Below are 21378 nucleotides of genomic sequence, written 5' to 3'. Positions count from 1 at the left end.
CTTAAAGTCAGTGTTTTCTCATCTCTAATCATAACCATGGATATCTAAGCTGCAATGCCCTGCACATGAGGTAAGAGACATGGCTATATCAAGAGAACTATATTACATTTCTAATTGGAGGTGTTTGCTAATATTATTATTACACCTACTACATATTGGGATAGGATCTTGGAGATGGAAATAGTCCTTTAAGTGCGCACGATGATTATTTGATGTATTTGCAGGGGGTTTTTTTGGAGCATCTCTGCACCCATTAACTAAATTAGGCTAGTTGCATTTTTTTTTATATATTTTTTTACATACATTTTTTTTCAGCTACGGTTTTTGTCTCTATTTCCCATGTCTTGTTTTAAATAAAACTGCTTTGTTTCGGATATTTCTTGTTATTTAACTTTACTAAAACTTTAAAAATACAGTCATGTACAGATTATGTTTGCTTTTAGTGCGTTTCTGTTGTGGAATTGCACTAAAATTGCACATGTATTTTATTTGCAGATTTTTCTAATTTCATACAAGTCTATTGTGAAAATCCGTAAATGAAAACTTATATTTATTGGAAGAGAAATCTGCATGTTTCAGATTTAAAAAATATATCACAGGTCAGATGAAATCCCATCTATTTTTGGTGGAACTATAATAATAGGCTTTTTTTCACACCAAAAATATGTAGCAGAAAAAAAACATCAAATACTCATTGTGTGAATTCACTCCTAGGCCCCCTTCACAGGTCAGTGAAAAAGATACATGTGTAAAGATGCATATGTCCCTCTATGTACCATGATTTTGGCACACGTGTGTTCTCTGGGTGCTATCCGTGATAGTACACGAAGATCAGGGACTTCTATACTCACCTGTCCACGCTGCTGCTGTCCGTGTGGCTGAAGTCTCCCGCGATGCTGTGTCCGGCCGCTGCTGGCTCTCCGCTGCTGGAACTTCCGGGTGCAGTGAATATGCATGAGCATAATGAGCCGGCCTGGAAGCAGGAGACAGCAGCGGCTGAAGACAGCAGGGCTGGAGATGGGTGAGGTTATAAAGTTTTTAATTGAAATGTACAGTTAGGTCCAGAAATATTTGGACAGTGACACAATTTTCGCGAGTTGGGCTCTGCATGCCACCACATTGGATTTGAAATGAAACCTCTACAACAGAATTCAAGTGCAGATTGTAACGTTTAATTTGAAGGTTTGAACAAAAATATCTGATAGAAAATGTAGGAATTGTACACATTTCTTTACAAACACTCCACATTTTAGAAGGTCAAAAGTAATTGGACAAATAAACCAAACCCAAAAAAAATATTTTTATTTTCAATATTTTGTTGCGAATCCTTTGGAGGCAATCACTGCCTTAAGTCTGGAACCCATGGACATCACCAAACGCTGGGTTTCCTCCTTCTTAATGCTTTGCCAGGCCTTTACAGCCGCAGCCTTCAGGTCTTGGTTGTTTGTGGGTCTTTCCGTCTTAAGTCTGGATTTGAGCAAGTAAAATGCATGCTCAATTGGGTTAAGATCTGGTGATTGACTTGGCCATTGCAGAATGTTCCACTTTTTTGCACTCATGAACTCCTGGGTAGCTTTGGCTGTATGCTTGGGGTCATTGTCCATCTGTACTATGAAGCGCCGTCCGATCAACTTTGCGGCATTTGGCTGAATCTGGGCTGAAAGTATATCCCGGTACACTTCAGAATTCATCCGGCTACTCTTGTCTGCTGTTATGTCATCAATAAACACAAGTGACCCAGTGCCATTGAAAGCCATGCATGCCCATGCCATCACGTTGCCTCCACCATGTTTTACAGAGAATGTGGTGTGCCTTGGATCATGTGCCGTTCCCTTTCTTCTCCAAACTTTTTTCTTCCCATCATTCTGGTACAGGTTAATCTTTGTCTCATCTGTCCATAGAATACTTTTCCAGAACTGAGCTGGCTTCATGAGGTGTTTTTCAGCAAATTTAACTCTGGCCTGTTTATTTTTGGAATTGATGAATGGTTTGCATCTAGATGTGAACCCTTTGTATTTACTTTCATGGAGTCTTCTCTTTACTGTTGACTTAGAGACAGATATACCTACTTCACTGAGAGTGTTCTGGACTTCAGTTGATGTTGTGAACGGGTTCTTCTTCACCAAAGAAAGTATGCGGCGATCATCCACCACTGTTGCCATCCGTGGACGCCCAGGCCTTTTTGAGTTCCCAAGCTCACCAGTCAATTCCGTTTTTCTCAGAATGTACCCGACTGTTGATTTTGCTACTCCAAGCATGTCTGCTATCTCTCTGATGGATTTTTTCTTTTTTTTCAGCATCAGGATGTTCTGCTTCACCTCAATTGAGAGTTCCTTAGACCGCATGTTGTCTGGTCACAGCAACAGCTTCCAAATGCAAAACCACACACCTGTAATCAACCCCAGACCTTTTAACTACTTCATTGATTACAGGTTAACGAGGGAGACGCCTTCAGAGTTAATTGCAGCCCTTAGAGTCCCTTGTCCAATTACTTTTGGTCCCTTGAAAAAGAGGAGGCTATGCATTACAGAGGTATGATTCCTAAACCCTTTCTCCGATTTGGATGTGAAAACTCTCATATTGCAGCTGGGAGTGTGCACTTTCAGCCCATATTATATATATAATTGTATTTCTGAACATGTTTTTGTAAACAGCTAAAATAACAAAACTTGTGTCACTGTCCAAATATTTCTGGACCTAACTGTATGTGTATTTTCTGGTACATATTACACGGATCACACCACTGTGTGGTATGTGTGACATCATTGATGACAGAGAAAAATGGACTTGTCTCCGTGTGGAACACACAGACATGCGTGTTTGCCGCCTGGAAACACGGTCCGTGATTCCGGTATGTATAAAACTGCAACATATGTACCAGAATCACTGACGTGTGAAGGGGGCCTTATATAGACCTCAAGGCACTTTATATGCCCCTGTATGGGGTAAGAAGATGATCAAAACACTAAATGAACTGATCTGACTGGAAAGCATTGTCAAAGCTATTTCTGATAGAATAATTTCCTATAAATGTAACTTTCTCTGTTTTAATTCTGATTTCAAAAATCACTAAAAAAAAACATAAAAACAAAGAAAAAACACTATGAAAAAATTCCAAAGAAAAATCCTATTTTTTTAATGTTTTTTTTATATTCCATTGACTTAAAAGCTAAATATTGGATTAATTTTGGGGACAATCTAGGGGAAATCTCACCTCTGCATTGGACCCTCGCTCAATGTATTTCACAATAGGCACTTTATTTTTATCTTCTAGTGCAAAACCATAGCTCCCATCACTGGGCTTCACCTGGAAAAGAAAGGAGCAGATTTACATCAGTAAACACTTTGTGGTATCCTGTGCCATAACATAAAAAGCAAAATCATCTTGACATAATGTATTTTTTGTTCTGCAGACTTCTCAAAACTTTATACAGTATAAGTAAGCACAGAAAAGAATATACACTAATGATAATAAAGCCTCAATTCAGTGATAAAACAATGTGTCTTATGTGACAGATACAGCATCATGTTCCACAGTCAGTGTCTTCCTCTGTGTGATGACCCCCGTCTGCTTCAAATTATGGACTCCTGTCTGCAACATCTGTCACTCAAAGGCTCCTATCTGTCTCGGTGATAAAAAACAAAAAATAGAAATAGTATTACCTGTGTTGCTTAGCGTCTACATACCATGAACATTGTTTTTTTCCCATTTCTATGTAAATCAATTAACATCTCTGATTGTTTCCATCCCAATGCAGCAGGTGTTAAAGGGACGGTGGAATTCGGTGGTAGTCGCAGCAGGTACTGCTGTCCAGCTGCAGCACAGCCCTGGGTCAGTTCTCTGCACCGCAACCACCTCACTAGTGCAGAAAAAAGTTTGCTGGGAATTGTGGTGTGGGGCACTTACTTTCAGGCGAGAGGCCAGGGCTCGTTCTTTATTTAGGACCTCTTCCCGGCTGCTGGCTGCAGCAGGTTCCGGTCCCCTCAGACACCACACAAAGACACAAATCTCCCTAACCCTGAACTTCACTTTACTTGGTACGGTTTCAAACAGTCTTATATCTCGCCAGTGGCGGGTAAAACTCTTTTCCATCTCAAGGGGCATAAACATCCCTATACACAGTCCTTTGGACATCCACTCTGGTTCTCCACTGTGGTCCCATTAGCAATCAGAGTCACTCTCAATTTGCCGGCCAGCCACTCCCCTTATATTCAGGCCTCCAAGCAACTCATCCCCTCTCTCAGCTTCACTCTGTCGGGCAAACTCAAATAGTCCTCTGAATATCTCGTCGTCCCACCCACAGGGATTTTCGGGTATAACTTAGGATGGAACTCTTCAGGGACAGCACTCCTCTGCATCTGGTTTGTCAGTACCTACTTCCATTGTGGGAGCCCACTGACCTTCCACTGATTTAGGGGGTTCTTTGGGTATCAGCCATGGGGTGACCACCATCCAGGTCATCCAGACTTCACAAACTTAGGATGTGGTTAGTACAGCCCACTCTCACTAGGGCCCCACAGGTTCAACACCAGGATTCAACCTAGCGGGTCAGCCTAATTAGCTTTTCTTGAGGGTTTACATGTCTCACTCTCAGCGGGGACTCTCCTGCCTCTTCCTGTGCCTCTCTCCCTTTTGTTAGCTGGACTCTTCTCTACCATTATTCCTCTCTAGCCCCGAGTACCAGGAGGAGCTACCAGCCCACCGAGGCCACCTAGTGGCCGCAAACGTTTCACCAATATAGAACATCACAGTACGCCCTATACACGACGGACTTGCAGGTCTGGGCAGAGCCTTACACCCCCTTACACAGGTACAGACATATCCCTAGTTTAGCCTCCTGCATATCATTACAGCATGAGGGGATTAAGGGGCCCAGGGAGCCATCTTTGAAGCTGTACTAAAGTTTCAGAAGCTGGTCTGAGCACTGAGTGTACCCGAGTACAGCAATGCTTTTGCGAGTTGTTGTTTGCATTCGTATATCATGCGAACTCTAAACCCAAACTTTGTCTGAGTTCATACCTAACACCCAACACTGAACTTCAGATTCGCTCATCTCTAATAATGACTAATCAATATGGCAGAGAAAAAAACAAATTTGCCTGCTAAAATATACTACAAAGTTACTTATCTTCATGTGTACTATTGATTTATGAAATAAAAATTTAAACGCTGGTTATGCTTTGACTATTTTGTTTCCTATTGTCTGGCAGCAGCTTAAAATACTGCTATGCAATATACATAAAAACATTATAACTAGAGATGGGCACACTCTCAGAAAACCGGGACCGGCGGGTCCTTGCTATTTTTTTTTTAAAAATCCGGTTCCGGTCTGGAATCCGGTACCCATATAAATCTATAGGAGCCAGAATCAGGAGATTAAAAATGTTAGTGAAAGGAATGCAGCAGGAGGCTCAGGATGAGCTATTCCCGAGATGATGTGTCCGTCTCTGCTCATCCTGAGTCTGTTTCATGCAGCAGGGGCTCAGGATGAGCATGATGTGTCCTCCTCTGCTCATCCTGAACCTCCTGCTTCATGATTCATGAAGCAGGAAGTTCAGGATGAGCTCAATCCACGATGTTTCCTCCTCTGTTCATCCTGAGGATCCTGCTTCATGAATCATGATTCGGACCTGCAAACAGCGCCTGTCTATGGTTGCAGGCACACGCTGTTACACAGGCTGGGGGCATGTCTGAGTGCAACCAATCACAGATGCCAGGACGGCCAGAGGGCGGGGAAAGCAGGGAACAGTGAATATGTATGACTAATGATGAGCGGCCAGGAAAGCTGCAGGAGCAGTGTACAGCCGCGCAGGAGCAGTTTACACCTGCGACAGTGACTCGGTAAGTATGAAGTGCTCACTTCATTCTTATTTTCTTTATTTTTTCTATATTTTTTTATTTTGTGACTGCTTGATCTGGATCAAACACCCGGAATACCAGGCCCGGGTCCGGCACCGGGGCACCTTTGAAACCGAACAGATCCAGACTTTTACAGTCCAAGTCCGCTAATCACTAATTGTACGGTAATTAGGGATTATCAAATACCAGAAATATTCGGCAACACCCATATTTGCCGAATAGGTCGCCGATATTCGACTATTTGCGAATATTCGATGCGCAATGTAAGTTTATGGGAAACCCGAATAGTTGCCAAATAGCAACTATTCGGGCTTCCCATAGACTTACATTGCGCATCGAATATTCGCATAGCGGCAACCTATTCGGCGCCAAATTGCCAAATATTTGTGATATTCGATCATCCCTAATTATAACATATTACATGACTACATATTATAGTTCACAGGGCACCTTATTTATAATGATGCAAGACATAATATACACTACATAATGCAATTGGTGTCTTCATGGAAAGGAACGCGACAGTAACCAGTCCATCTCCTTACACAGCCTCTGTTTCCGCCCTGAAATGACTGAAATGAAGCATCATCAGTGACCTCCATTTCTGTGGCTTGATGTCACGCTAGGTACGTGGGATGTACCAAGTGAATGGCAAAAGGGAATGCAAAACCTGTGTCAAGGAAAGGGGGAGATGGTGACCCCTGACCAAGCCTACCATTGGTCCCTAGAATCCCTCAATGCCCTAGATAGGTTCTGCACCTATGCGCAGAGCCAGATACCTGACCCTTGCCTGACCCTGATCTGGGCCCTTGGTAGGGAGTGGATGGGATGAGCTCTTTGTCAACCCCACTAGGCACTAAAAGCCACACAGGGATAACAAACAAGTGAAAAAAACAAACAACTTATCTCTGGACGACTCAGTAAGAAGTTCAGCAAAGAGCAACAACGATCCTACTGATGAGGGCAAGCCATGTGCTTGCGCTGAAGACTTGATAAAGATGTATCAAATATTGGTAGCACAGTTTGTGCAGCCAAACACTGTGACCTTCTCTAGCTGGACAACACAGGACTGTCTGTCATCCATGACACACCAATGACACTGGACTAGTCCCTGCTTACTGAGGATGCATCGGTTGTCAATTCTGAAGTATGGTCTGTACGAGCTCCCTTTTCATTGTACAATATTTTTTTCAATGCACAGTGACAGTGTGCTTTCTTGGAGACTCTAATAAGAAGTAATGAGCCGGCAAGAGAGTATGTGAATTGTAAAGAGAGAAAAGGAAAAGCAGAGACCAGCACCACCCCCAAAACAGATGTCACTATGAGGGTGGGAATGATCTCTACTCGCTGCTTCCCATGACATGATCACGGGGCACCAATGAGTTGCCATGAAAGCTGGGATGTGCTGAAGACCTCTGTTCTTATCATGACGATACTCCTGGGAAAGCCAGTCTGTAGCTGACATTCATAGGAGACCCAGATTTTCACTATACACTGTAGAACTGTGGTATTGTCGTGTATAGTACAAGTGATTGGATGATTGCAGGTCCAAGTACCCCACATAGAATAAGAAATACAGAAAAAAGTTTTAAAAAATATAAACGCTCAAATCACTCTCCTTTTCCCCCATTAAATGGAAATTAAAAGGAAATAGATAGATAGATAGATAGATATGTTTGGTATTGTTATAACCATAAAAGTCTAATTTATCAAAATATAAAATAAATTAACCCAATCAGTAAAAGACCAACAAAACCTTGTATCTACCACAAAATGATATCAATAAAAATGACAGCTCAGGGCACAAAAAATAATCCTCAAACAGCCCCATCAAATAAGAATAGAAAATGTTATGGTATCAGAAAATAGCGACACAAGCAAGATTTTTTTATTTTTTTGACAAACTTACTAATTTTTTCACCACTGCGTGTTTGGTATCTGCATAATAGTACTGACCTTGAAAACCATATTGCCTGTTCAGTTTTACCATTTTGTAAAGATTGTGAATAAAAAAAAAAATTGCGGAATATGACTTTGAGACACCGCATAGCCCATTTTGCTTCACCAGTCTCAACCAATGCAACAGTTTTCAGCTTTATGGTTTCCAAAGGAAGCCTGTAACTACATTAACAAAACTGATCTATGCTTCTTTCTCTTTTCTTTCGAGAAGTTTGGGAAACTCTTCACACTCCATAACTTTCTTGATTTGAGAGCCAACATAAAACGCCAGTTTTAACTTTTGGTTCTGAAAGCTTTTGGAAGAGATCTTGTAGATACTTGAATGGCACTGATTCCCTGTCCAAAGCTGTGACAAATTGTTTCAGGAGGCCTAGTTTGATGTGGAAAGGTGGCATTAGTACCTTTTGAGGGTCTACAAGTGGCTACCATTTAATCTTCACATTTTAATAGTCTTCTTTAATCTTTGCCGAATGGGCAACGGGAAGAGAAGACTACTGGTTACTATTATGGAGCAATATTTATGTGTATCAATAGCTTTGAATTATGTAAAGTCTGGAATCCTGAAGTCCTGAATACCTTTCATATTTTGGTTACCATGAGAGGAGAAAACAAATCTTATCAGACTAATGAAATGACAGTAATGTGTAGTTCACATGAACAATGACATTCAAATATAGTGAGTTTACATTCGAATATAGTGAGTTTACTATTGTACTACATAGGTATCCTAAAATCATTGTGGCAGTCACAAAAGCGAGGATTTGGGGTTACATCAACTTTATCCAAAATAAGTAATGCACAATTAAACAGGAAATAACACTTTTAACCCAGGAACAGAATTTTTTTGTTTGTTACATAGTGTTATCAAGAAAAATTTGCGTACGTTTGACAAATACCAAATACTTTACTGATGAATTCTCTATTGCTTCAGCAATGTTCTGTGAATTATTTTGTAACGATGGTGAGCCAACTTCACAAGTGAGTGGCCACAGCTATGATGGATGGCATAAAACTAAACAGAAAGAGGGGCCAATGTGCTGACACCAGAACAATACGTATGTAACAAGTAGCGATGAGCGAGCACTACCATGCTTGGGTTCTTGGTACTCGTAACGAGCAGACGCTCAGATGGGTGCGACTCGTGTACCAAGTATAATTGAAGTCAATGGGGAACTCGAGCGTTTCTATGGAAGAAAAATGCTTGAGTTCCCCATTGACTTCCATAATATTTGGTAAACCAAATGGGGCCCCCTGGACAGCATTTGCCGTGGTTTTATATGGGTGAGCACTCTTAACTTATATTTCACGATTTTTTGGCCGCAGCATGGCCCGGACTTGCAGCTGGTCTGTTACTATTGATTTGTGCTGGGCTTTCCACACCTGAATTTTCCCACATACATCCAATCACTAGTGGGTGTGGGTGCCTCTTTTTGTTTCCCCATCTGCATCCGTGCTTGTGGACATCTTGACGGGCAACTATTGTGATACGAGGGATGTAAATGCATCTGGATACATACTATGTGCCTGCCATAGGTGTCCTGAGCACGGTTGATATGGGGATTCCCACACCTAATAGGGGTTAATGCTCCCTATTTACTCAATGGTTGATTCAGGTGTTGACAGTACCAGAATTCACCATCATTATATGAGGAGCACTCTGTGTGTGCCAGCTGCAACTTTGGTACACTCTGCCTTGCGTGCCAGTGTACTATCTGTGCTCACAGGTCACTGTATCCACGGCAACTCTGCTGCCCTATTTGGTTGCACTTGTTTCTCTTCCCCCCCCCCCTTTTATACACTGTGTGTGGTTTTTATCATTAGTATATTGAATAAAACTATACTTTTATATTTACTCTTTGGAATATGACTCCAATTTTTCCGATCTTCTGCCTATTGGGAGTTTTCCATACTTGAGCATTAATGATGCATTGGATGTTTTTGATTACATATTTGGTAAACCAGTAGAACTCATCTGAGTGTCCAACTGCTTGTTACAAGCATGATAGTGCTCACTCATCATCACTAGTAATCAGGTAACTAATGTGTGTTTTATGGCATTTACCCTCTTTGATCCTTGTGAAGTAATAATAATTGATTTAAGTATGGAAGGAAAAGACAGGATACCACAAACAAGCAACAATCAGCTTCACACTGGTCTAAGGAACCGGACCACTATTGGGACATAAGACACCTGCCCCGGAGCTCCACGCTCAGAACCAGCGTGACCGTTTCACTCTAGTGTGGTGCTTCTACGGGTCCTCTAGCCACACTAGTGCAAAATGGTCACCGTTGTCCAAGGCTTCGGCTCCGCCTCCTTGCACTACATGTTACCCGTATTTGCACAATAAAGAAGACTTGATCTCACCCCCTGGTGAGTCGCTGCTTTTTTCCTTCATTTTTTGTTGGATCTGTAATAATTGATATCAAAACGTATTTGGAGATAAAATAAATATAAGAACTTGCAGTCCTCGTTAGTGCTGGTACCTACCAATAGAGATTTAGCAATAACATTCTCAACAATTTTCAGGTCATGTTTCATAAGTCTGTGCTTCATATTGGATCCTTCCATTTCTTCATCAGAAAAGAATCGAAATAACAGAGGTTCATCCTTGAATTCACTCTTCTCCAACACTAGACAATAAAAGCCCATTATACATAAATACTCTGGGATATACTGTTGATATACTATATTTATGATACAGTATTGTCAGAAATGCATATAAAACAATTATAATAAAAAAGAAACGTTAAAAGTGAAGGATGGACAAAAAAAAAACCCAAACAAACAAGTTATCTATGATTAAAAAACAAGCTGCATAAACAATAAAACCTAATAATACCGTGGTGCATGAATCCATTGTCACAAAGTGCTACCCCAAGAATGATTGCTTCCTCTCTTGAGCGGCAGTCACCCTGTAATGTTATAAACATATGAAAACATTTTTATAAAGACTATCATTAGTATTCAAGATACTAAAGTTATGCATTTCTAAACCATTATGGAGGTTAAAGGGAATATGTCAGCAGGTTTTTGCTACCTAATCTGAAAGCAGCATGAAGTAGGCAAAGAGATCCTGTATCTAATGAAGTATCGATATATCACTTAGATTACTGAGTGCAGCCGTTCTGACACAATCAGAATTTTTAGATTTAGCAATGCAGCAGAGATGGGAGAGCTGTCCCCGCCACACCAGACTCTCTATAGAGATTGTACATGAGGCATTAGTCACAGGAGGGCCGGGGAAAAAGTAATAAATTATACAGACATTACAGGACAGGATCGCAAATTATTCTTTCTATGAGGTAAAATATTTTTAAAAACAGGTAGGAAAATGTTTTACCTCAAAAAAAGAATCAGCTATGATCCCATGCTGTGTTGTTATGCTCTTTTGCATCTTCTCCGCATGGGACCTATGATCAGACCATGTCCCTGTATGGTCAGATATGACCATTACACAGTACATGGTAGGGGCACAAATATAAGATTATCTCAGAACAGAAACATGTTTTTTAAAACACATCCAATTGAATAAATAATTATTATTCTAAGATCTATTGATTAAAATCAGCTTTGAAATTAACTTTGTTCATGGGAAAACCCCTTTAAGTGTGTTGGAGTTTTATTTTTCCCATACTTAGAGTTTACAGAAAAGCATAGCTGGGGGAGGACCACCATGGCATCCTCCTCGAGTGTCAGTTGCCTGGGGTAGCGCTAACAAATCACTTTTAGAACCTTGGCTAGGAAGGTGAACTGAGCATTTGTCCCAGAAGGAAGCCTACCTACAGCTCTTAGTAGACTGGACACAAAATATTCCTTTTTTGACTAGAATTTCCTTTCATACCTGTGCAATAAGCCAGTCTATTAGCTTGTTTGCCATAACTACTGACTTGTATGTTCTCAGATGATAGTCTTTATCCCTAAAAAGAAAAACACAATGAAACATAGATTAGGAAAAATATATATAGATAAAGGCAAAACAATTTACCCATTCAAATTATAACTTGCTATGCACCCCAATTTGGGATGTATTCCACCTGTCTAGATTTTGGCGGTTGGTGACTGTTCACATTAAGTCATCAGCCTTTGTCCACAGGCTATTTACTTCATGCAGCATTTGCTTGGACCTGTCCCGCCCACAGCCATGACTCAGTCATGGGTACGGGATTGAAATAGACCAGGTGAGTGCTGCTAAGAGCAGTTCTACTATTCATATGTGAGGCCGTATGCCACATTTTATAAAAATATTTTAGTGTAGGACTGCCTCAAATGAGATTTGACGTGACGTGGCGAGGCAGCTCAAGAAATTGCAATTTTTTGCCAAAAATCTCAAAATTTTTATAATAAGTACAGTTTGGAATTGTTAGTGCTGAAGTGCACATTTAGTGCTGGCTTTTTGTTTTTTCTCCATTCAAATTATAGTTTTATTTTCTGCTAACTTTAAACATTTATAGTTGATTTTCTGCATTTTTGAAATTTGCTGTTGGAATTTTATTTAGGTGGACAACAAATTTGTCTGAAGACTGCTGTTACTAAATACTCCTTAATATGATATTGGGATATGACATTACATATTGATGCAGAATTTAAGTAATATACTGGGATTTTGACCTGGATATCAAGTTTAGTGGTTTTAGCACCTGCAAAAGCAATGTAGGCCATGCAGGTGCAGGGTTCCTTGAAGGATAAGAAACTTAAAGCCTTATCTGTCAGCACTTCTTTGCATATGGAAGTTGTATCACAGTGTAGTACTTATCCCCTCTTAAAAATGTGTACCTTTTTTGTAGGGATCAGATGTACCAGACATAAGAAATCTAGCATAGACGACATGTGCAAATCAGACCGGTGTCATGGCTTGGTTTGGGGATTCAATTGTTTCTGGTTGAATCCTCTATCTGTTTGGCTATTGCCTTTTGTTACCTATCCAAATGCTGATGACCCCTAATGTCTTTGTTCTCCCCTCTTTGTACACTCCTCTCCAGGTGTTTCTCATTTTACCATTTGGGTCTGCACTATCACATTCTGGGTTGGGTCATATATGTTCACCTTTCACTGCATTTCCTTGCTGGCTATACCTTGGGGTCAGGGGTCACAAACTCGACTGGGTATATGAGCCACAGATACAAAAAAAATATTTTGAGACCACATTCTTTGCAGGAAAAAGTGACATTTTTAGTGACACCATATTTTGTTTTCTGTGCACCGTTTGATAACTTTTTTAAACATATTTTGCTTTATTTATTTTATTTTCCAATTTCAATCATATATGTTAGGGTACAGTATCTGGTATTTATAGCTTGGGTCGCGTTAGGTATAGTATCTGGTGATAAACGTTTTTCTTTATATTAGTGTAAAAAGCATTTTTAGTAGTAAAAAACATGTCATGCCTTCTTTGGATTTTTTTTACTTTTTTACATCTTAGCAATTTCTTTTAAGTAATATCATCTTACAATTAGCACCATATAGTAAATTTGTCCAACATCTTGAATTAATGTGCCCCATCCTGGCCCTCATTTTGTAGTAATGTGCCCCATCCTGGCCCTCATCTTGTAGTAACAGGCCCCATCCTGGCCCTCATAATGTAGTAATATGCCCCATCCTGGCCCTCATCTTGTAATAATGTGCCCAATCTTGGCCATCATCTTGTAGTAATATGCCCCATCCTGGCCCTCATCTTGTAGTAATATGCCCCATCCTGGCCCTCATCTTGTAGTAATATGCCCCATCCTGGCCCTCATCTTGTAGTAATATGCCCCATCCTGGCCCTCATCTTGTAGTAATATGCCCCATCCTGGCCCTCATCTTGTAATAATGTGCCCCATCCTGGCCCTCATTTTGTAGTAATGTGCCCCATCCTGATCTTGTTGTAATGTCCCCATCCTGGTCCCCTTTATGTATTAATGTCCCATCCTGTAGTAATTTACCCTATTGTGCCATTCTTCACATTCATATAAAATGTCCTCCATTCCCTCGGCTTCCTCTTCATTGCACATGCGGCCCACAAGCATAGTAGACCCCAATGACTTTAGTTACATCTGCATCCTTAGATGCACATTCAATTGAAATGTATTGCCGATGTCGCGCAGAGACAAGCTCTCGGCACAGATACGCCGGACCGCGATCATCAGGGGCTCTATTGTGCCTGTGGGCCACATGAAGTAGCCTCAGGGGCCACAAGCGGCTTGCGGGCCATGTGTTTGAGATCACTGCTCTAGGCGGATTTGTGCCCAGGAGTTCCAGCCCTTCAGCTTAAGGCTATGTGTCCACGCTGCAGATTTTGCCGCGGATTTGCCACGGATTTACCGCGGATTTTCCAAAAATCTGCAGCAGCGGCACTTCCAAGCCATTTCAATGGCATTTTGGAAGTGCTGTGTCCATGCTGCGGATTTTTCCGCTGCGGATTTGCCGCGGATTTTGATCCGGAAAAATCTGCAGCATGTCAATTATTGTTGCGGATTTTGGTGCGGATTTTGGGTATAGAATGGGGGGAAAAAAAAAAAATCCGCATCAAAATCCGCAGCAATTTCGCGGTAATCCGCGGCAAATCCGCGGCAAAAATAAGGTGCGGATTTGCCGCGAAAGTCGCGGATTTTCATGCAGAAAAATTCGCAGGTACATTCTACCGTGGACACATAGCCTAAGAGTTCACCTTTGGGTAACACCAATTGAGTTCCTGTTGTGAGTTGGTTAGTTTTCCTCTCCAACACCTATTTGTTTAACCTTATATGAACGTGTTTTATGTCTCTCACTCTGGATTTCTTTGTGTATTCCTGCACACCAGACTCTACCATTGTTGGCAGTGTTTTGTGGCCTTCCCTTTGGTTCTTCAGGAGGTACTTGAAACCTCTTGACAGCCTTTTAGGGGCTCAGATGCCTGGTGGTGGTGTTAGTTGTCCAGCTAGGATCTTTTTAGTTTGTACAGGCACTAGTTGCTGATGTGTCATCTCCCTGTAGTAGGTATTTCCCTTTTCCATTACCCGTGCGTCAAAGTGTTTATGTAGATAACAGCCGAAAACTGCAGGTGTGTCAATGTATTTGAACTGCTTCTGCCAAGTCACTAACCACACCCCTGGTGCATTGTCTGAAGTGCATATAACCTATATATATATATATATTGATAAGCAAAAGGGTAACAATGTTTTGAACTTTGATTTTCAGGCTCCATATCTACCCATTCACTATAGCTTTGAGTGTGGATGGTGAGGTATGGAGCCTGAAAGTCAAAAGTTCAAAATATTGTTACCCTTTTGCTACTCAATTTATCTATTTTTATCTATTTTCCAATAGTGAACAAAGCAAGACTATAATATTTGAGGAGCTATGTGTAAAGCTATGTAATAAAGGTCCTTTAGCTTGTTAGTTTAGATTTACATCTATTTTGATTAGCTTACTTCTTACAGAATATGATTGCTTGATGTTACAGGCCCAAGATCCGAAGCTGCTAGACTGACAAAAGCTTCCGATGAAAACAAAACATATTTTGCCTTCCATCAGGCATATTATGGCCATTGAAATCTTGTGAAGACTCATGTCACTATCTACACCAATGTCGCGGGCGGAGGAGGGGACGCTGCGCTCGCTGCGCTCTCCCACTGCTCGGGTCCGGCCGCTGCTGCTGCTGCGGCTGCCGCTGCTCTTTGGTGGCTCGAGCGGTGGGCCGGATCCCGGGGACTCGAGCGGCGTTCCTCGCCCGTGAGTGAAAAGGGGATTTGATTGTGGGGTTTTGGTTATTGTCCGTGACGCCACCCACGGTTGTGGTGATATTGGTGACACCACCGCTGCTCTAGACGGGGATCCCGAGAGCGGTGACAGGGAGCAGCTTTGTTGTTAGTTCTCCCCTCCGTGGGTAGGGGGTTGGTTGTCCCGGGGCCCGGTGATGGGGTAGGGATGGATGGCAGGCGGGTTACGGGGCCTGGTGAGGTGCAGGGTCGCGGGGGCAGCGCTGTGCCGGACGACATGGTGGTACTCACTCAGCCAGTAACACACACGGAGTCTTTGATGAAACAAGCGGCTGGATGGACGGGTCCCACAGACGGCTGCGGTGTTTTCCCCAGGTTGGTAATGTAAGTCCTTTCCTGCACCTTCCGTACACTCCTCCTGCGCTCCGGTTTCCAGCTGGCTCCCCGGTTCGGTACCGGTGGGCCACCGCCCAGCCCCGGCTACCTACGGTTCCACCAAACTGTCTTCCCGGCTCTCGCAGACGGCCACTACCGTCTGCCTGACTGCTGCATGAGGGCCCTAGGCTCCAACCTAGGTCCCAGTCTGCGTCTGCCTCTCTGCAGACCTCCTCTCTCTTCCTCTGCCTTGACTTGTCTGGACCTGCTTCCTGCCTCAGGCCAGCTAAACTCCTCGGTAGGCGTGCCCATCTGCCTGACTCCGCCCACCTGGTGTGTCTGTCTGAACCCGAGGAAGAAACCAGGTCTCACTGGGGATGTCTGCTGGGAACTGCTGGGGGTGGGGGTGTGTGTGTGTTGTTACCTGTGGCCCCTGGCTTGTCCAGGGTGCCACACCAATATATACATAAAACCTAGTCTGAATAGTGTGTATATTTACCGATATAGATTTCAATAATGAATTGAACTTACATATTGTCCCTATGACAAAAACATAAGTCAGAGTGCATGGCTGGGGATTCAGTCCATGGTCTGTATGTGAAATCTTTTATATAGATCTCCAATTTTGTTTCTTTATTACTATTTATTGTAGCTATTATTACACAGTGTGATTCACTCGCTACTGTATATTGGAAAAATTACTGTAACTTCTAAAAGAGATGATCTATCATATTGATATTTGGACTGTACATACTTTGACCCATGAGACACTGATGTTTTAATCAGGTGTTCAAAATGTCCACCGTTCACATTCAAGTACTCTGTCCTGTGCACACGCTCCATATTGTTAAATGTATTCCGCAGGACGTCTGGGGTTGTAGCTGATTTTTTTCTCTGTATGTTTCCTCGATGCGCCTGTAATGTTCATGACTTGTTACTGTATAGCCGACCTTTCAAAAGGCCCCAAAATAAAAAAATCTGACGCTGTTAAGTCAATTGATCTTGGTGGCCACAGTCCCTTGGAGATTACTATGCCACCAAAGAAGGCTTCAATCTCTGTCATGCTAACAACCGACATGTGACACGTTGCAATATCCTGCAGAAAGCACCTCATTCTACGTTCCTCATGTCCAGCTGATTGATAAAGGGTTGGAGATTTCCATGTACGATTTCGTCACTATTGCTTCAAAAAATGTGGGGCCAATTATGTGCAGCCTGGAAATGGCACCCCATACACTAAACTTTTTCTGGATGAATCAGTGTCTCGTGAAGCATGCTTGGATTTTCAGCTGCCGAAATACAGGTATTTTGCAAATTCACACTGTGTGGTGATAGGTTTAAATACCCTTTACAAGTCTTAGGCGGGCTTTACACATTGCGACATCGCTACTGATATATTGTCGGGGTCACGTCGTTAGTGACGCACATCCGGCGCCGGTAGCTACATCGCAATGTGTAAATCCTAGGTGCGACGATGAACGAGCGCAAAAGCGTAAAAAATCGCTGAATTGTGTCACGTCATTCATTTCCAGAATGTCGTTACTGCTGCAGATACGATGTTGTTTGTCATTCCTGCAGCACCACACATCGCTGTGTGTGAAACCGCAGGAACGACAAACATCTCCTTACCTGCGTCCACCGGCAATGAGGTGAGCGGGATGTTATGTCCCGCTCATCTCCGCCCCTCCGCTTCTATTGGCCGGCCGCTTAGTGACGTCGCGGTGACATCGCTGTGACGCCGAATGCACCTTCCCATTGAAGGAGGGATTGTTCGGCGGTCACAGCGACGTCGCCGACCAGGTATGTGTGTGTGAAGCTGCCATAGCGATAATGTTCGCTACGGCAGCAAACACCAGATATTGCATGTACGACGGGGGCGGGTGCTATCACACTTGACATCGCTAGCAATTGCTAGCGATGTTGCAGCATGTATAGCCCGCCTTAGGTGCAAGCAATCAGCTTGTATTCATCTGGAAAAACTTTGTTGTTGTTGCAGTTCCTCTCCCTGAGTCAACTGGAGATAAGTTATTGGTATACTTTCCCCTGTGCATATTCCTTGTGTGTCTTTAGAGCTTAGTAGGGTTGACTAGCGTTCATCCCATCCATTCCCTAACTAGGGCCTATTTCAGGGGCATAGGTGAAACTACGCTTTGTCAGTGTACCACGCCTAGTCCGATATGTTTTCTTTTTCAGCAATGAAGGTCTGAAACCACTGACAATAACAATTATTTTTTCTTGATCAAGACCTTTCAATTCTTGAATGACAATGTATCTGTATCGGTGAACATAACCTTTCTTGGCCGCTCATTGACATGAGGAACATGACATGCTTGTTGTCTCACGGGAAAGCCTGTGCAGCAATTTATGTGAAGACGCCAGAAGTTGCTGTTTCACATCTTGAATTGTATCCTCAGACATTTTTGAATGCTCTCCATCATGATTAACCAGTAATGCCCCTCTATATTCCTGCTTATTCACCAATATCAGAATACACAATTTTAACTTCCAAACTTCTTTAGAAACTCACTTTGGTACCTCTATAAGTTTTCCAATAAGTTTTCACATTGAAAACATGCTCCTCCAAACTGTATCTATACAAATGAAGAAGGAATTCGGCATGAATGAAATACAAGCACCACACAAACTACCAACAAACATAGAGTAGCGCAGCAAGTCTATCTCGTAGTGGAGCCGACCGGTGGGGCGACAAGTCAGCACTCGGTACAAGGATGTATCTCTTCACTGTCACTGAGATTCATTATACCCTCACTTCTCATGAACAAAAATATGTAGAGTTCAAATGTCAGTACGGTTGACCGTCTCTTTTAGAAGTTACAGCAATTTTCCAGGTGAATCACCCTGTATATATATTCTTTGTACTTTTCAGAGCTTTTACAGAACTTTTTTATTATATCTTAGTACTCTATTTAATCATGTCATGTTGCGTCTGTATACCTAGGACGTATTTCAGGGTCAGGTATCCTGCTTGGCGCATAGGTGTAGAACCTATCTTGAGTGGTGAGGGAAGCCAAGGGCCAGCTGTAGGTTTGGTCAGGGGTCACCATCTGCCCCTTCCCTAGACACAAGGTTACTTTCCCTTTTGCCACTCACTTGGTACTTCCCCATACCTAATGTGACAGTTATTCATTCATTATAAGTGAGTGGTTCCTCTTCATCAGCATTCTGCCATCATTATAGGAGTCAGAACTTGCTTTTTTTCTACTACCCAGAAAGCATTTCTCCTTAAAATGGTTTGTGTGCTCTGAATGCCCACCTCTTCATTATGGACCTGTGCCATTTTGCACAGAGGAAAAAAGGAGCACTGAAACAAATCAGTGTCTGTGTCTTAGCTACTAGGATGGATTTTACTTGATACCAGGCAGTGAACAACAAGAGTGACAAAGGGAAGACGCCTAGTGGTGAGCACTTTTGAATGATTTGTTGATAAGGGAACCTAATTTTTAAAAGAAGTGATCATGGATTGTTCATCATATCTATGAAACAAGATCATGTCTGAAAGCACAGAGAATCATTTATCAAATAGAATCGCAACTACAGTATTACTGTCACAGATGTGTCATGGGTGACAGGTAGCCATGTGGTTTCTGGCAATAGAAGATCAAAGCATTGGGCTGCGCAAAAAGCTTCCGGACTTTCTATTATTCCCGCTGTAAGGCGGGCTTTACACTTATACGTTGCGACATCGGTAATGATATATCGTCGGGGTCACGTCGTTAGTGACGCACATCTGGCGCCGTTACCGACATCGCAGTGTGTAAACCCATCGCAAAATGTCAAAAATCGTTGATTGGAGACACGTCGCTCCTTTTCATAATATCGCTGCTGCCGGTACGATGTTCCTCGTACCTGCAGCACCACACATCGCTGTGTGTGAAGCCGCAGGAACGACAAACATCTCCTAACCTGTGTCCCACCAGCAATGCAGAAGGAAGAAGGTGGGCGGGATGTTATGTCCCGCTCATCTCTGCCCCTCCACTTCTATTGGCCGGCCGCTTAGTGACATCGTGGTGACCGAGTGGAGTGCTCCTTCTGTCTAGCTGCTTATTATCAGTATTCCTCTTCTGCTTAAATACTCCCTTCTTCCTTGGACTTGTGGTGGACTTCTACTTGAGTCATCTGTGGATAAGTTGATAAGTTGCTCATGCATTTTCCCCTGTGTGTCCTCCTTGTTGTTTTCTTTGTGTTTAGTGGGGATGACGTAGAGCCCATCCCACCCGTTCCTTATTTAGGGTCCAGTACTAGGAATATTTAGGGTCAGGTATCCGGCTTGGCACATAGATGTGGAACCTATTTATGTTGGTGAGGGATGCCAGCGGTAGGTTTGGTTAGGGGTCACCATCTTCCACTTCCCTAGAGACAGGGTTTTTCTTCCCTTTTGCCGCTCGCTTGGTGCTTCCTCATACATAGCGTGACAGCTACCTTTTCTAAAAGAAGATTAAATGAGCTTCTTCTTATTGCATGGTCACTTTATATTCATTCTAGTAAGGTTAGAAATTGTATATTTTGTGGACACAGCAGTCTGTATGTATGAATATTCACTGCCTGCAATTACTTTTTACACTTGGTTCCATTTGAGTATAGATATATTACAAAGGTACTGTTATTTCACAGTTCATTAGATCCTCAAAATGTGACATCACAAATGTGGGAAATGGAGAGCGAGGATGTGTCACGTGTCCCCAGCTCTAAATTAATTACTACATTTCTAATGTGAATAACCAGCGAGGCCTCCGCACCGCCGCTCATCTCACGTCATTCACTGAAGCCCCATAGGAATGAGAAAATATATTCACGGAAACAATACAATATCACCGTCTTTGTTACCCATTTCTTTTGGGCTGAATTAAAAAAAAAAAAAAAAAAAAAGGCAATGTTATTTCCAGAAAGCTGAGTAATTCAGGCATGGCAGAGCATAGGATTACATCCAGCAAAACTGCTAAACTACTCCATTTGTATAATATGTAATTGCAGGCAATGTGCTTGCAGGCAATGTGCTTACAGGAATACGAGGACATGAAGGATAGAGTTATTACATTTTTTGTCTGGCTTGACATTACACTGACTTGACATAATGTCTGGCAATAGACTGCTGCTTGGAGAGACGCAGAATAGATCCTTATTGCCTTGTGCAGAAGACAAGCAGACAGCTCATTCTCTCCCAGGAGGTGTAAAAGACCATTTATACTGCTAAAAGTACATTTTATGCCTTCATGTATTTTAATTTCCAGCACTTTATGCACTCATACAAATTATACATAAACTAATCAATTTGCTCCGTTTTAATTCTAATACCTGTTACAGGCAATTCTGATATGGCACATTGCGCACTTGGGGGTTTCGCTGCCTCCATCTTGATGGTGTACTATATCAAACAATCTGTAAAACAGTTTTTTATTAAATCAGAGTATAGCTGACCTCGAGTCTCCTTGGAGGACTAGGCTTAAATTGATGGAGTCTGTAATACGTAATCATATTTAGGGCTAGGG

General features: G+C 42.3%; 1 protein-coding gene across 1 annotated transcript in view; it reads right to left on the bottom strand.

Moving 5' to 3' along the window:
* PREX2 (phosphatidylinositol-3,4,5-trisphosphate dependent Rac exchange factor 2) overlaps positions 1–21378 on the bottom strand; it is a 582180-nt gene that overhangs the window by 232958 nt on the left and 327844 nt on the right. The window contains exons 14-17 of the mRNA XM_075353190.1: positions 11662–11737; positions 10660–10732; positions 10308–10450; positions 3215–3307 (exon numbers count right to left, since the gene is read on the bottom strand). Of these exons, the coding sequence (XP_075209305.1) occupies positions 3215–3307; positions 10308–10450; positions 10660–10732; positions 11662–11737 (385 nt within the window). The remainder of the gene's footprint in view (positions 1–3214; positions 3308–10307; positions 10451–10659; positions 10733–11661; positions 11738–21378) is intronic.

The sequence above is a fragment of the Anomaloglossus baeobatrachus genome, chromosome 6 (genome assembly GCF_048569485.1).
Source record: "Anomaloglossus baeobatrachus isolate aAnoBae1 chromosome 6, aAnoBae1.hap1, whole genome shotgun sequence".
Classification (NCBI taxonomy): Eukaryota; Metazoa; Chordata; class Amphibia; order Anura; family Aromobatidae; genus Anomaloglossus; species Anomaloglossus baeobatrachus.
Note: the sequence above shows the minus strand (reverse complement) of the source record. Positions and strands in the feature narration are given on the sequence as shown.